Source organism: Vombatus ursinus, unplaced genomic scaffold (genome assembly GCF_900497805.2).
Source record: "Vombatus ursinus unplaced genomic scaffold, bare-nosed wombat genome assembly UNPS02003292.1, whole genome shotgun sequence".
Lineage (NCBI taxonomy): Eukaryota > Metazoa > Chordata > Mammalia > Diprotodontia > Vombatidae > Vombatus > Vombatus ursinus.
The window spans coordinates 853,638-869,775 of record NW_020943070.1 but is presented as its reverse complement, the minus strand read 5'-3'; the positions used below and the strand labels follow the sequence as shown (position 1 = coordinate 869,775).

General features: G+C 50.0%; 1 protein-coding gene across 3 annotated transcripts in view; it reads left to right on the top strand.

Annotated features, from left to right (window-relative positions):
• EP300 (E1A binding protein p300) overlaps nt 1-11,465 on the top strand; it is a 90,351-nt gene extending 78,886 nt beyond the window's left edge. For all 3 annotated transcript variants that reach the window (XM_027874356.1, XM_027874348.1, XM_027874339.1), the window contains exons 23-31: nt 1,288-1,355; nt 2,751-2,901; nt 3,040-3,186; nt 3,768-3,881; nt 4,893-5,058; nt 5,415-5,579; nt 6,164-6,325; nt 8,291-8,572; nt 8,692-11,465. In XM_027874356.1, the coding sequence (XP_027730157.1) occupies nt 1,288-1,355; nt 2,751-2,901; nt 3,040-3,186; nt 3,768-3,881; nt 4,893-5,058; nt 5,415-5,579; nt 6,164-6,325; nt 8,291-8,572; nt 8,692-10,899 (3,463 nt within the window). In that variant the 3' untranslated portion in view covers nt 10,900-11,465. The remainder of the gene's footprint in view (nt 1-1,287; nt 1,356-2,750; nt 2,902-3,039; nt 3,187-3,767; nt 3,882-4,892; nt 5,059-5,414; nt 5,580-6,163; nt 6,326-8,290; nt 8,573-8,691) is intronic.
• Nucleotides 11,466-16,138: the final 4,673 nt, after the last annotated feature.

Sequence of the window (16,138 nt, the reverse complement as noted above, 5' to 3'; positions counted from 1 at the left end):
CTGGCCCTTGGCTGGTGCTGCGTTACCTCTTTGTCCTCCACCTTCTGTGGGAGATCCCTCAGAATGGTACAGCAGCCCTGTTTGTCCATTGTTTTCATACCCAAGGCTACAGTTCATCTGACCCAAGTGACTTCCAAGTGCAATTACTCCTCGTCCCTTCACTCTGAAACCCTTTTCAGTAGTTTTGGTGAGGTGCAGAAGTCTGCCCGTCCCCTTCCTAGCCCCCCAAATCCGGATTGCATTCTCAGACCATAAGCTGACCCAGCTGTTCACTTCCTCATGTGCCTTCAGTGGAGAGCCAGGGTCTATGAGCCCAAGGCTTGGGTCTCTTCTTGATTCTTTCTGGCCATACTATTTGTGCCTGTGTGAGGCACCAGAAGTTGCAGTCATGTTATCCATTTTGACCAGACTTGGGAAGTTTTCAGTCCCATCTTGGTACGTACCTTTGGAAGGCTACGGCCCTCTCCCGCTGTTCGGTCTGTCCCCTTCCCTCAGCAGAGAGGCCCCCTTTCTTCCTCAGACTTTGGGTGATCTTTCACCTGAAAACACCTATACCAGGTCTCCCTCCACACTCCTGAGCAGACAGGCAGCCTCTGTGATTGTCACCTTTCTTCCCTCCTCCGTGGCGTTCTGACCCAGGCTTATCCTTGGGACTCTTTGGATCTGGGCTCATTAATCTTTATTTCCATATTGAATCCTTGCTTCCTGGTTGGTTTTTATTGTCACATTGATTAAATGATTAGTGTCATCGTGTAACATCTTGAGTTCTTCATCTCCCCTCTCCAAGGCTCCTGGAAGGGGAGCACTCCCTCCTGATGCCCAGGGCACTTTTTTAGACACCAAGCCTGTCCTGCCTTGTCCTAGGCCGAATCTTAAGAAGACCATGGTGGCTAAGAGCTGACTCTTGCATTCCTCTGAGAGTGTCTGTCTTGTGCTTTGCCCACATTGCTACCCACACACATCCTGAAAGGTATCCCTGCAGATTCTTCAAGGAAGATTGCTCCGAGGGTTCCCCCATGTTGCCATCCACCCCTTCACTGGCAGTGTTGCAAGAATGCAAGACCATTACCTCTCAGGTACAGCTTGGACTTGATGGTCTCCCCCAGCCCAGTGACTGCCTGCGATACCTTCCTAGTAGCCCATTTTTCTACAAATAGAACAGGAAGGTCCCTTCTCTTCTCGGTAGTTGGAAAGCCTGCCTTCTCTTTTTAGTTTAATTTCCTTTTCTACCCTGTATGAGATTCAGTAAGCACATGTCTTGTTTTTTGTTTTTTATTCTAACTGTAGATTTGTTTGTGATGGGTGTCTGAAGAAAACTGGACGAACTCGGAAAGAAAACAAGTTTTCAGCTAAAAGTATGTCACCACCGTCTTGGTAACTGAATTTAATCTAGTTCTGGCAAAGTGTCAGTGAAAAGTAACAAAGGGATGCTATGACAGCTCCTCCCTCCTGATGGATTTGGTCCATTTGGGGAATTAGTGCAGGCAGGCACCTTATTTACATCTTTGAGAGGATCGAGAGTTACTGGGTGCAGCTGAAGGCCACGACTTCATGAGGCTTCCAACACATCAGCATCCTCTAAGTTTAGTAAGCTGAAGTATTGTTAGATGGAATTATTTAAATATGTTTTGACTAAAACTGGAACAGATAGCAGTCTCCAAGACATACATGAATGACATCCCAAGTACTACCCTGAAATTCAAAGTTGGAAAGAAGGGCATACTATTACAACATAAATATATCTTGTCTCCAGTTTTTCCTTCCCTCCCCATTTGCTCTGTGTCCTCCTCCATGTTGCTGTTGACTTGGGGCCCTTCTGTCATCACAATCAGTGTGTGTGCTCCTATATTCTTGCATTATTTTGTCATTGTTTTGGTCATTTTTTTCCCATAACGTATATGTGTTCAAGACTTTCCAATAGTTAACTCAGTTTCCTCAGAGCTGATCATTTTATTAAAGAGCATTTTCTTCACCCACAATTTGATGAGACTTTACAGATGAGGAATTGTAAGCATTTTGCAGAATTTCACTTTGCCTCACACGCAGCATGTTGGCAAAGATCACCCAAAAATAGATTTGAAGGGTCAGTGGTGGTGGGCCTGCAGGAACACCTGCATTTTTTCACTGTTGGAGCTATTCATTGATCCAGCCATAACTGATGTGTGCTTTTTTTTTAAAAAGTGGTAAAATGTCCGTATCTATCCAGAGATCCCACTTCTGGGCACGTACCTCAAGTTGGTCATCACACATTGATCAAAATTTCCATAGTCTCTTTTGGTGTCGGTCAAAACCAGATTTAGAATGGTCGATCCCAGTTACTGTACATGAATGTAATTGGAATAGTAACGGTGCCATGAAGAATTCAGAGCAGCATGGGAAGAGTCCTCTGCCCTCCTTGCAGGAGTGAAGGACTGTGGTTGTGGCATGCTCTGTATTCTATTGAGCAGAGTTGATAGGTTGGTTTGTTGAATTACTTGGAGTGTCCTTTCCAGTCTTTGTTACTAGGAATGACCCACTACCTTGGGGAGGGTTAAGTTTGGAAATAAATATGATGTGCAAGCAAAAGATAGCAATGAAAATTTATTTTTATAGAAATGAGAAGTGGTGGGAGTGTGTATTGTGTGTCTGTCCAGTATGAGATCGTTTGGTGGTCATAATAATCTCACACATTGACCAGTGGTCCCTTTCTCTGGCCAACTGTAAGAAACGTGCCTGTGGCTTGTTTTTGAACATCATTTTGTTTTATCTAGGATTGCCATCTACCAGGCTTGGTACCTTCCTAGAAAACCGAGTGAATGACTTTCTGAGACGGCAGAATCACCCAGAGTCAGGAGAGGTCACAGTTCGGGTCGTTCATGCTTCAGACAAAACGGTCGAAGTGAAGCCAGGCATGAAAGCGAGGTGAGTCTCTGCCATTGCGCTAGCCACTTTAGAGGTGGGCTTTGCCGGGGCGGGGGGGAGAGTCCTGACCTCTGCTCTGTCTGACTCTACATGTGTGTCCTCCACCTAACCAGCTGTGCGTCGTTCTGAATCCCACAGATTCGTTGACAGTGGCGAGATGGCAGAATCCTTCCCTTACCGAACAAAGGCCCTCTTCGCCTTTGAGGAAATAGATGGCGTTGACTTGTGCTTTTTTGGCATGCACGTGCAGGAGTATGGATCTGACTGCCCTCCGCCCAACCAGAGGTAAGGGGCACCTTGGGCATGTTATCTGTTGTCAAGCACTCAGAAGACTATAACGTATTTGTGAGACAAACCTTGTCCTACTTGGCCCCAGGGGGCAGGGGAAAAGGAACACAACATTTAAGTTCCTTCCACAGAGGAGGGGTGCCTGGGCTGATCTGGGAGGCTCAGAGGCCTTTCCTTCCAGCTGTGAGATTCTGCAGTGAAGTACCTCCATTATAATCCAGAATTCAGAAGTGTCCATTTTTTTTAGCATCTGCTGTGTTACCCGAGGAGAGGTGGTCTACAGATTGTCAAGGAAAGGGCCTGGGGACAATTAACAGCTGATTCTTTTCTGGCAAGAGAAAGGATGTTATCCAGGGTAGTGTAAGGTACCTGGCCAGGGTAGCAGTCATTCCTGTGACATAAGGCAGCACTGGGATGTAGGTATGTAGGACCTACCATGTGGAAGTCGAGGTAGACCCTGAAAGTATTTACTTGAGAATTTCTCTTCTTCACGACAATGCCTGCTGGAGTGTCTGTCCTTGTATGAATGACCAGTTCAGCAATATTTGATTTATTCTTTTTCCTTCCTGTCTTTTTAGGAGGGTATATATATCTTACCTCGACAGTGTTCATTTTTTCCGTCCCAAATGCTTCAGGACTGCAGTCTATCATGAAATCTTAATTGGCTACTTAGAATATGTCAAGAAATTAGGGTAAGTATATCAGCATTTCTATTTTTTAAATGGTAGTATGGTTTAATAATAGTGGGGAGTAGATAGGAATGTTACGTGAAGGCTCCCTTTATTTTCTGATATCATGTAATTGTCCTTGGGTGTGCCTGTAAATACCACGTCATGGTGTTTGCCTCTTCCCCTTGGCTGTCTTCTGCTGTAAGTAGTCTAGGTGATGTCTCCGTTTGTGCCTGCACCTGAGAATATTCTAGACTGTCTCAGGCATTTAGCTGTTTGGCTAAGACCTCCTAGGGTCAAGCAACGGTGGAACCAAATGACCATTGAGGACATTTTTCAACTCTACTCCTATCCCCCAAAGAAAATAATTATCCCATTGATCTGGGTGTGCTCGTCCTATTGAGTGTGGGATGTTCCTTCTGGGTCCTTGGGTGTAGCCTTTTGACTGAGTCCAAGTTGGACAGAAGAAATCCTTTTGTTAAAGGGATGTATTTGTTCTGTGAAGTTTGGATTTTGTCAGAGGGCCACAGGTCTCGTCTCTCCCACCCCCTTCGCTTGTCCTGTGCCAGTTCAGACCCTTAAGCTCTCTTTGACCTTATCACAAATTCTGCCGTCCCCAGTGACTAGGTCAGTCACCTCTCCTCCCGTGCTCTCTCCGCCTATGATCCCTTTGTGGAAAGTGGCTTTTTCAGGAATACCCCAGACCTTCTGGCTGAACAGGGATGGCTCTCATTCATCATCAGCAGAACCCAGTTGGCTTCTGTGTGACAGTGACAGGGTGAAGTTACTTCCTCAGTGACTGAAAGGCCCGTGTGCCTTTCCTCTCAGCTCTGCTGCCAGCAGAGCCTCTGAGCCCCTCTGAGCCCTGCTTGGCCTGAGGGCAGGGTCATTGCAGGATTTTGTGTCTGTCTCTTCACCATCCACCCCCTACCCCCACACGCCCCACACACCTCCCCCCATAGTTTAAGTCACATTGATTTTTTTACAGAGAAAAAAATAACAGATTGGTTCTCAATGAACACCCTCTTGGGCTAGGTACACAACAGGGCACATCTGGGCCTGCCCGCCAAGCGAAGGCGACGACTACATCTTTCACTGCCATCCTCCCGATCAGAAGATCCCCAAACCCAAGCGACTGCAGGAGTGGTACAAGAAGATGTTGGACAAGTCTGTGTCCGAACGCATCGTCCATGATTACAAGGTGAGTTCTGCTGTAGATGCTGACCGGCCTCTTGCTGTACTCAGTAAGCCCTGATGAGATCACAAGCTCCACTGGAAGTGGCCCAGATCGAGGAACCCCTGCTGGCCGCGTGTTGGCTTGGAAGGTTGTACATTGGTGTATTCTGTCCTGTTCAGCCTGCGTTAGTGTTGCGGGCAGTGTCTGACCCCTTGGCCTTACTGGACGCTACAGGAGGATGGAAGACCATTTCCGTTCTACCCCTCCCAGGGAACCATCCCTTATCAGACAGCTTTGGAAAGGAGCAGAAGTAGCCAGCGGACACGGGGCCCCTCTGTCCCTTCCTGTGGGTGGTAATTAACTGCTTGTGTGTCGTCTAGGATATTTTTAAACAAGCCACGGAAGATCGTTTAACGAGTGCGAAGGAGCTTCCGTACTTCGAGGGGGATTTCTGGCCCAACGTGCTGGAGGAGAGCATCAAGGAGCTGGAGCAGGAAGAGGAAGAACGAAAGAGGGAAGAGAACACCAGCAACGAGAGCGCAGACGTAAGTCGTGGTCCTGGCCCCACCCCCACCCCCACCCGCACCCGCACCCAGTGCTGCTGTCTGTCGAGAGGAGCGCAGGCACGCTGGAGGGGGAAAATCCTTGGGGCGGGTCACCCGCCTCAGAAATGAGAGACAAGCCAGCCCCACGCAGCCAGGAAGCGGACACGGGTCTTGTTCCTGTCTTCTCGTCTGGTTCTTAAACAGGGCCCTGGAATGTTAGGGCCGGTTGGACCTCAGGCCCTGTCTGTTTCCCTGGGAGCTGTCGCCGGTGTGGCTGACCTGGTGCAGGCAGGCAGAGACCAGCACCTGGCCCCACGGGGTCTGGACTGCTTGGGAGCATTCTCCTCTCTGCCAGGCCACTGGTCCACCGGGGTCCCTTTGGGCAAGTCCCCGTAGGGGCTCCGTGGGGGAGGGAGGGACTGCATCTCTCTAGGAGGGATCCACCCTGCCCGTGGGCGTAGGCCAGGTTCTGCAAAGATTCACAGTCCTTCAGGATCCGACCTCTCTGCCCCGAACACAAGGGGCTCCTTTCCTACATCCTCTCTGGGCATAAACCATTGACTTTCGTCCCGTGCTTCCTTCAGGTGACCAAGGGAGACAGCAAGAATGCCAAAAAGAAGAATAACAAGAAAACGAGCAAAAACAAAAGCAGCCTGAGCCGGGGCAACAAGAAGAAGCCGGGCATGCCCAACGTCTCCAACGACCTCTCGCAGAAGCTCTACGCCACCATGGAGAAGCACAAAGAGGTGAGGGCAGCGGGCCGTTCCTCCGTGGTGCCCCGCTCTCTCAGCACAGGGAGATGGGCTGGCCGTGGCTTCAGAGAGCCGGTGAACGGCCACACCTCCATTTAGAAAGTCCACCTTCCCAGCTGGAGGGGATCGGCCTCCGACCCGTTAACCCTGCATTTAGGGCCCTGATTACTTGTTGTGAGGAGACAGACTTCTTGTTGAAAGAGGGGCCAGGGTGTCTGACCTCGTTGTTTCAGTCATTTGTAGCTGTTGAGTGAGCCTTAGTTTTACCTGTTTGATGGGTGGGACAGGGTACCCCCTCAACACTGGCATCTCAGCTCTTCCACTCTCCAAGTTGTGTGAACAGCCCCAGTGTTTTTAGTGTAAGAAAGAAGACTCCATTGGCCACCCAACTTCTTCACCTTGAAATGTTGATAATGAATGCATTAGAGATGTCCTGGAACCTGGGGTCAGGAGATGGGGTAACATCAGCCCGGCTTTTCCGTAATGGACAAGTAAGTGGACGGGACTAGTGTGCTAGAATCATACCCACAGGCCCTTGTTTCCTTTTGGAGTTTCTCCATGTTTACACATGTTGTTGAGGGTATTTGGGGAATTTCATCGGGTTTTGTGTGTTTTCAAAATTATCAGGATGATGAGGGCAGGGGACTAATTGCTGCTTGAGATTTCTGTCTACAATGTGAACTGCTCATCCTCATATTAAGCCCTTATAGGAAGTGAAAGTTGAACACGGACAGGTATCAAAGAAAGTGCATATTTTTTCAGAATCATTTGTTCTAACAAGATCAGTTCAGCATGGTCTTTAGGGGCCATTTTCTGACCTCAGGGAAATAGCTTTGTTCTATAAAGCATTTCTTTCTAGTGGTATTCCTTGTTAGGGACGTCTGCTTGTTGGTTTTATAGAGCTACATTTCATGACTCTGTGTGTGTGTGTGTGTGTGTGTGTGTGTGTGACAGAATTCATGGGAGCAGGGGAATGGGATTTATTTTTCAGAGCTGCTTTCTTGCTCTGAATTCCTTTACTGCCACCAGGACCTGACAGGACAGGACCCTTTCACAGTCCCCTGTGTTTCATTCATGAGGAAATGGAGTTTTAGTGACATGCCCAGGTCACGCCAAAAATAAGTAAGAGCAGAGAGTCCAACCGAATCTGGTGGTTCTAAAGTCAGTGTTAGGGGCAGCTAGGTGGTGCAGTGGATAGAGCACCAAGCCCTGGAGTCAGGAGGACCTGAGTTCAAATCCAACCTCAGACAATTGACGCTCACTAGCTGTGTGACTCTGGGCGAGTCACTTTACCCCAATTGCCTCACCAAAAACAAAAATAAAATAAAATAAAGTCAGTGTTAGTTTCAACATAGCATGCCATCACTTGAATCATTTTTCTCAAACTGGAACCATTTTAAGACAGTACAAGTAATGTTTTCAAAACTCATTGAGGGGCAGCTAGATGGCGTGGTGGATAGAGCACTGGCCCTGGATTCACGAGGACCTGAGTTCAAATCTGGCCTCAGACACCTAACACTTACTAGCTGTGTGACCCTCGGCAAGTCACTCAACCCCATTGCCTAGCAAAAATTAAAAAAAAAAAAAAAAAACTCCCGGAGAAAAAAGGGGGGTTTTGGGGGGGGGGGGGGGTGGCAGTGAAAGTCCCGTACATTTGTGGAACAGTGCAGGGGTTGGAGACAGTTTTCTTCCTTCTTTCCCTGCGCAGAGCAGTAGCGTTCAGAGGCAGTGAGTGCATGTTTTCTTTTGCTCTCCTGAACTCATTGAAGGAGGCGATCCCCGGAGCCCCGTCTTGCCTTCCTCTGCACACTCTTCTGCCCGGGCAGCACTGGCGTCTAAGCGAGGCCGCACGAAGGGCGCCGTTGGTGCCCTGACGCCTGGCAGAGTCCATCCCGGTTGTTGGTTCGTTCCGGAGGGTCAGGGTGGACAGGTCGTCCTCATTTCCCGTGTCTGTTTCAGGTCTTCTTTGTGATTCGCCTCATCGCCGGCCCCGCTGCCAACTCTCTGCCCCCCATTGCCGAACCTGACCCGCTCATCCCCTGTGATCTGATGGACGGCCGTGATGCCTTCCTCACCCTGGCGAGGGACAAACACCTGGAGTTTTCCTCGCTGCGCAGGGCACAGTGGTCAACCATGTGCATGTTGGTGGAGCTGCACACCCAGAGCCAAGACCGCTTTGTCTACACATGCAACGAGTGCAAGCACCACGTGGAGACGAGATGGCATTGCACAGTCTGTGAGGTGAGCTTGAAACGCCCTGCCAGGGACGGTCCCTGCACGGGACGGTGGGAAACACCCTGCGCGGGCGGATCTGCCTGGGATGGGGGGAGACGTGGGTGACCTCCTCTCCTCTTCCCCAGGACTATGACCTGTGCATCACCTGCTACAACACTAAGAACCACGACCACAAGATGGAGAAGCTGGGCCTGGGCCTGGACGACGAGAGCAGCAGCCAGCAGGCGGCGGCCACCCAGAGCCCTGGGGACTCACGCCGCCTGAGTATCCAGCGCTGCATCCAGTCGCTGGTGCACGCCTGCCAGTGCCGCAACGCCAACTGCTCGCTGCCCTCCTGCCAGAAGATGAAGCGGGTGGTGCAGCACACCAAGGGCTGCAAGCGCAAGACCAACGGCGGCTGCCCCATCTGCAAGCAGCTCATCGCCCTGTGCTGCTACCACGCCAAGCACTGCCAGGAGAACAAGTGCCCGGTGCCCTTCTGCCTCAACATCAAACACAAGCTGCGCCAGCAGCAGCTGCAGCACCGCCTGCAGCAGGCCCAGATGCTGCGCCGCAGGATGGCCAGCATGCAGCGCACCGGCGTGGCGGGGCAGCAGCAGGGCCTGCCCTCGCCCACCCCGGCCACGCCCACCACGCCCACCGGCCAGCAGCCCCCCACGCCGCAGACGCCCCAGCCACCGCCCCCGCCCCCGCCCGCCTCCCAGCCCCAGCCCGCGCCCCCCAACACCATGCCGCCGTACAGCCTACCCAGAGCGCAGCCGCCCGGGGCGGCGTCCCAGGGCAAGGCGGGCGGCCAGGTGACCCCTCCGACCCCGCCTCAGACCTCTCAGCCCCCCGTGCAGGGGCCCCCGCCGGCGGCCGTGGAGATGGCGATGCAGATCCAGAGGGCCGCCGAGACGCAGCGCCAGATGGCTCACGTGCAGATCTTCCAGCGGCCCGTCCAGCATCAGATGCCGCAGATGACTCAGATGGCCCCCATGGGCATGAACCCGCCCCCGATGGCCCGAGGTCCCGGTGGCCACATGGACCAGGGGCTGGGGCCGGCCGGGATGCAGCAGCAGCCCCCCTGGGCCCAGAGCGGCTTGCCGCAGCCGCAGCAGTTCCAGCCGGGCATGCAGAGGCCCGCCATGATGTCGGGGAACCAGCCCGGGCAGCCCATGAACATGGCCCCCCAGCCGGGCCTGGGGCAGGTGCCTGCCGTGGCCCAGCCCAAGCAAGGCTCCCTGCCGCAGGCGGCCTTGCAGAACCTCCTGAGGACTCTGCGGTCCCCCAGCTCGCCCATGCAGCAGCAGCAGGTGCTCAACATCCTCCACGCCAACCCCCAGCTGCTGGCCGCCTTCATCAAGCAGCGGGCGGCCAAGTACGTCACCCAGAACCCCCAGGGCCAGCCCGCCGTGCCGGGCCAGCAGGGCGTGCACCCCAACCCGGCCATGCAGACCATGAACCCCATGCAAGCTGGCGTGCAGCGAGCCAGCCTGCCCCCGCCACAGCCGCAGCCCCCTCCCCAGCCCCAGCCTCCGCCGGCCATGGGCGGGGTGAGCCCCCAGGCCCAGCAGATGAACATGAATCACGGGGGCATGTCCGCGCAGTTCCGGGAGCTCCTCATGAGGCGGCAGCAGCAGCAGCTGCTCGACCAGCAGCGGCAGCAGCAGCAGCAGCAGCAGCAGCAGCAGGGGGTGGGCCCCGCCATGGGCAGCCACGGCCAGTTCCCCCAGCCCCAGGGGCTGGGCTACCCCCCGCAGCAGCAGCAGCAGCAGCAGCGGATGCAGCACCACATGCAGCAGATGCAGCCGGGGGGCATGGGACAGATGGGCCAGCTCCCGCAGGCCATGGGGGCTGAGCCGGGGGCCAGCCTACAGCAGGCCTACCAGCAGCGGCTGCTCCAGCAGCAGATGGGCTCCCCGGCTCCGCCGAACCCCATGAGCCCCCAGCAGCACATGCTCCCGAGCCAGGCCCAGTCCCCCCACCTCCAGGGCCAGCAGATCCCCCCGTCGCTCACCAGCCAAGTGCGCTCCCCCCAGCCCGTCCCGTCCCCTCGGCCCCAGTCCCAGCCGCCCCACTCCAGCCCTTCCCCCCGGATGCAGCCGCAGCCTTCCCCGCACCACGTCTCCCCACAGACCAGCTCCCCGCACCCAGGACTGGTGGCCGCCCAGGCGAACGCCATGGAGCAAGGGCACTTTGCCAGCCCGGACCAGAGCGCCATGCTTTCCCAGCTGGCGAGCAACCCAGGCATGGCGGGCCTCCATGGGGCGGGCGCCACGGACCTGGGGCTGAGTGCCGATAGCTCAGACTTGAATTCAAACCTTTCACAGAGTACACTAGACATACACTAGAGATTACCTTGTAGCGTTTTGGGAGCAAAAAAAAAACAACTTATTTTCTCTTAAGACTTTTTGTACTGAAGACAAAATTTTTTTGAATCTTTCTTAGCCTAAGAGACGATTTTCCCCGGAATACATCTGAACTGGGCAGCAAGAGCTTGTGGTTTAAAACAAAAAGCAAACTTTGAACCTGAGGGATGACAGAATAAAAAGAATCTATTTTTGTTATGGCTGGTCTCCACCAGTCCTCCTTCCTGTCCCGTCCCCGCCAGTCCTCCTTCCCATCCCCACTGTGTACAGTGCAGGCTCAAGGCCACATGCTCCCTCCTTGCACCTCCAATACAGTTTATTATTTTTTTTAAATTAATGAAAATATGTAATATTGATAGTTATTATTTACTGGTGCAGATGGTTGACATTTCTCCCTATTCTTTTTCCTCATGACACCACGGCAGAAGAGTTAACTCACGAACATTTCTTAAACCAGAGGACAAAAGGGGTTAATGTTGCTTTAAAAAAAAAATACATATTTTATATATATATATATTTATATATATATATATATTAAAAAAAATACCAATTTTTCCTCTTTGGGTGCAAAGATGTTCATTCTTTTAAAAATGTTTAAAAAGAAAAAAGATGAAATAGTCCAGTCCCCTTTGGAGTCCACTTTTGTGCTCCAGACATTTTCTATACAAGAGGTTGAGTGTAAAACTTCAAGTATTAAGATCATTTGTACGTGTAGAGAGAACAGCAAGGACGTTTTCAGACTATCCAGGGGCAGCTGCCACGTGGATGTAGGATATATATTGTGGTTTTGTTTCTTGAAAGAATTTTTTTCGTTATTTTTACATCTAACAAAGGAAAAAATAAAAAAAGAGGGTAAGAATTCCAAGGGGATGATTTTAACATGCAGAGATGTCCCTGGGGTTACTTCTTTACGCTTGCTTTCTTTCCCCTCTCCTTCCCTCCCTCTTCCACTTTCTGTAAAACTTGAAAATAGAAAGCAAAAAAAAAACCCTCCAATGTTGTAAATCATGCAATTAAAGTTGATTACTTATAAATATGAACTTTCGATCACTGTATAGGCTGTTAAAATTGATTTCTTATTACCTATTGTTAAATAAACTGTGTGAGACAGACTGCCTGATTTTTAATACTTTTCTTCCCCTCCAACACATCAGTATTGGTTGTGGTTTAGAGAAATGTGCAGCATAGCCATGTTCGCCATCCAGGAAACCTAATGCAAATAGTGTGGTCGATGTTGTAGCCATGATTGACCTCGGTGATTAAGGAGTTTCTTGTCAACACTTTCCTCACCTGCCAGGTGCCAGAGCATTAGGACTTCCTCCCTGTGGGGCAGGGTTGTTTCCAGGAGCCGGATTCAATTCCTTTTGTTTTTTTCCTCAAGTGATTCTAATAGTTGCTTTGGATAGACTATAGGTTACTGGGGATTCTCTTGGGATGTCTTTGTAGGCTGGATGAGAGGATGCCAAAGTGGATTCAAAGCTAATATGAAAAAATTTGAGACCAAAGTTAGATGGCCGCCTATCTGTCTAAAGATCCTCTTCTGTGGCCTCTCGCAACTCATTGTAAAGACCAGACATGGAGATGAATTAAGTCTTTCTGTAGCACTTTCTGGTTTTCCAAAGCAATCAGCCCTACAAAAATCCTATAGCACAGGATGTGGGTACACAGTAGGTGCTTAATAAGTCTTTAACAACAGTAGCATTAATAGCTCCCACTAAGACTTCCTATGGTTATGAATATGTGCTTTACGTGCACTACATTCTCCTGACTAATAAAATTAGGCTGTTTCTAAATGTTTGAATGAGATGCAGATTTTGAGCTAGAAGGGGACTGTATAAGGAGGGTGACTTGTCCAGGGTCACATAACTAGTTAATTAAAGTCCAAATAATTGGAGGCAGCTACTGTGCTCTCTTCTCACCCAACTACTCCCAGCCTAGTCTTTTCCAGGATAAAAATGTTTATCTGGTATAGAGTCCAAACCTGTTCATATGATTGCTGTCCTAGGTGAGCTTATTCATCAATGTCTTTTAGAAAATGCAGTGCCCATGGGGGCTGCTGGGTGGCACAGTGGATAGAGCACTGGCCCTGGAGTCAGGAGGACCTGAATTCAAATCCGGCCTCACACACATAACTGTCATTTAACTGTGTGACTCTGGGCAAGTCACTTAACCCCAGTTGCCTTACTGAAAAAAAGAAAATGCAGTGCCCAGAATTAAATGTACTTCTTGAACCAAGTGGGACTGAGTGCCTTTTCTCAGGGACATGGTTGAAGGCAGGGACCCTGATGACCCTTTAGGGTTTTGGTTTTTGTTTTTAACTGTAATCCAGAGTGGGCTTTAGAGATCATCTCAGCACCTTTGGTAGGGATGGTCTTCAAGTATTTTTTTTTCAGTAGCTCAAAAGAAATGTGAGATGCACAAATATAGAGACATCTCCACTCCAAATGTTCATATGAACTATTTGTGCCCAATCTGCAGTAGAACCTTCTGAACTCACGCTGGTCTGTTCAGCCAGTCAGTTACATTGGACCTAGATTATAGTGATGTCATCTGGGTCCTCTTCAGGAACTATGGGATAATAACCAACCAACCAGATCTTTTCCACGGAACTTTAAGGCACCACTTCCCCAGCCTCTCTAATTCACTTTTGGAATCCAACTACAGAACTTATTGATGTTTACTCCCTATTCCATCTTGTTAGTTTCAGTCTGATGATTGACCCTGCCTAGATCTTTTGGGAGCCCAACTCGGTCATCTCTGGTTAGCTAGCCTTAGCTTTGTGTTATCCACAACTTTGATCAGGTCATGGATTTCTTTCACTGATTAAAAAAGCACAGGTCTTTGGGATTATACCAACAAATACTTTTCAGGGTGATTGATAATCCTATTCCTTAGGTCATTCAAGTAGTCTTGAATTGTATTATCATTCAACCATCTTGTCAAGTCAGTCATCATGCATTTATCTGCCAGACATTGTACTAAGTGCTAGGGATACAGAGAAAGGCAAAAATCAGGGTCCTTGCCTTCAACCAGCCCATCATTCTAATTAGAGAGATAGGACAACAGGTAGGTACAGAGCTGATTGAAGAGTGAATTGGAATGGGGAGTTTTCAGTTGTGTCCCACTCTCCATGACTCCATTAGGGGTATTCTTGGCAAAGATACTGGAGTGATTTGCCATTTCCTTCTCCAGTCCATTTTACAGATGAGGAATTGAGGCAAACAGGGTAAAGTGACTTGCCCAGGATCTGAGGCCAGATTTGAACTCATGAAGATGAGTCTTCCTAATTCCAAGCCCAGTGTTCTGTGCACTATGGCGCCACCTAGCTGCCCATGGATCAGAAAGACCAGAGAAGGCTATTGCGGTAAGTGTGAGCAAGTGTAAGAGCCTGTCCTAGAGCGCCGTCTGTGACGTGTGAAGGTAGAACCAAGATTTGACAAGAGGTTTATCGTGTGAGGCGAGTTGAGGCGTCAAGGATGATACCGAGGTTGAGAGCCTAGATAATTGGGCTTGGTGACTGTGACCCTAACAAAAACTGGGAAGAGGGGAGGCTGTGGAGGGAAGGACGAATTCTGTTTCAGACACTTTGAGCGTGGGATGCCTATCCGAGGTGTCCAAGGCATTTGGAGTTCAGGAGAAGAGGTGAGAACTGGATAAATAGATCGGAGAATTGTCCACATAATTGAACCCGTGCAAGCTGAGGAGATCATCAAGCTAGATTGAGCAAAAAGAGCAGGCAGCTCTTGGGGTACACTCAGGGTTTATGGGTGTGACCTGGATAGAGACCCATCAGAGCAGCCTGAGGAGTGGCCAGACAGGCAACAGGAGAACCAGGAAAGAGCAGTGTCACAGGAACCTAGAAAGAATTCTAGGAGATTGTATTAAATGCTTTGCTGACATCTGCACCTATACCGTGTATACTCCACTCCTCTGGTGTACCCACCGGTCGAGAAACCCGGGTTGAAAAGGAAATTAGTTTGCCTGAAAGAGTCTGGAGATGAGACTTGGTCTTGATGAAACCCTTTCTGATCAGTTTCTCAAACCACCTCTGTAACAATATGCTCTAAAAATCATATTCACTTTACTGAAATAGAACAATCTGGGACTCAGTCTAGCAGCCCACCCCGCCCCCTACCCCAGTGTGCTTTCCTGTGATAAGCTTTTCAGATTGTTGCCAGATCTGTCCTTGAACAATCTCCAACTTGATAGGACTCAAAGGGCGCCTCTCCTACGTAATGGACAAGCTTTCCAAGAGCTCAGGGTCACTGCCACACTGAGGAGTCACTGGAGAAAGACCGGTGTGGAAAATCACAAATCTTACCCATATATTACAGAAACAAGTTTCTTGTTCACTGTCAAATAACTGGTAAATGGGGGAGCAGGGATTCAATGGACCCACGTCTGGCTCCAAGACTCTGCAATAGTTACATGCTCCTCACAGTCCTCCAAGGTAGAAGTCGTAGATGCTACTATAGCAGGTAGCGACATCCTCATTTTATAGATGACAAAATGAGGCTCAGAGAGGTGAAGTGATTTATTCCAGCTTGCACAGCTAGTAGATTCATGGGATCCATAGCGCTGAAAGGCAACCTTCTAATGCAACCCCCTCATTTTATGGATGAGACTCAGATATTAATTGGCTTGTACAAGGTCATACAGCTAGTAAAATTCAGAGGTGGGATTTAAACACAGGTCCACTGTTTCCAAATCCAGCTCTCTTTTCATGCCATCTCTCCCTCTCACTCTCTCTTTTTTGTTTCTATCTACCTCTCCATGTGTAAACTTTGTCTCTCTCTGTCTGTTTCTCTCCTGAACTCATTCCTCAATGATTAACAAGTTCCCAACCCTTCATATCCTCCATATCCCAGTATTTCTGAACCCTCAGCTGATTCAAATCTCTCACTATCTTCCCTTATTTCCATTCTCATGAACCACTGGACCACATGCCATTCCAGATCTACACACCCCTCCCACTGTGCCCTCTGGAATGCCTGCTCCGTAGGTATCAAACTAACTTTTATCTTAAACCTTTTCCTTTGCCCCTCCTTCCATCTTCTTTTACTTGCTGAAATCTAGCTTTCTCCTGATGACACAGTCTCCTTGGCCGCCATTTAAGGACTGGCTGCATTTTTCATTCCTTCCCAGAGACCGAAGTTTCCTTAATCCTCATGGCCACTCCCAGGTTCCACCTCGACCACCATCCCTGAGTGGCTGCAGCTCC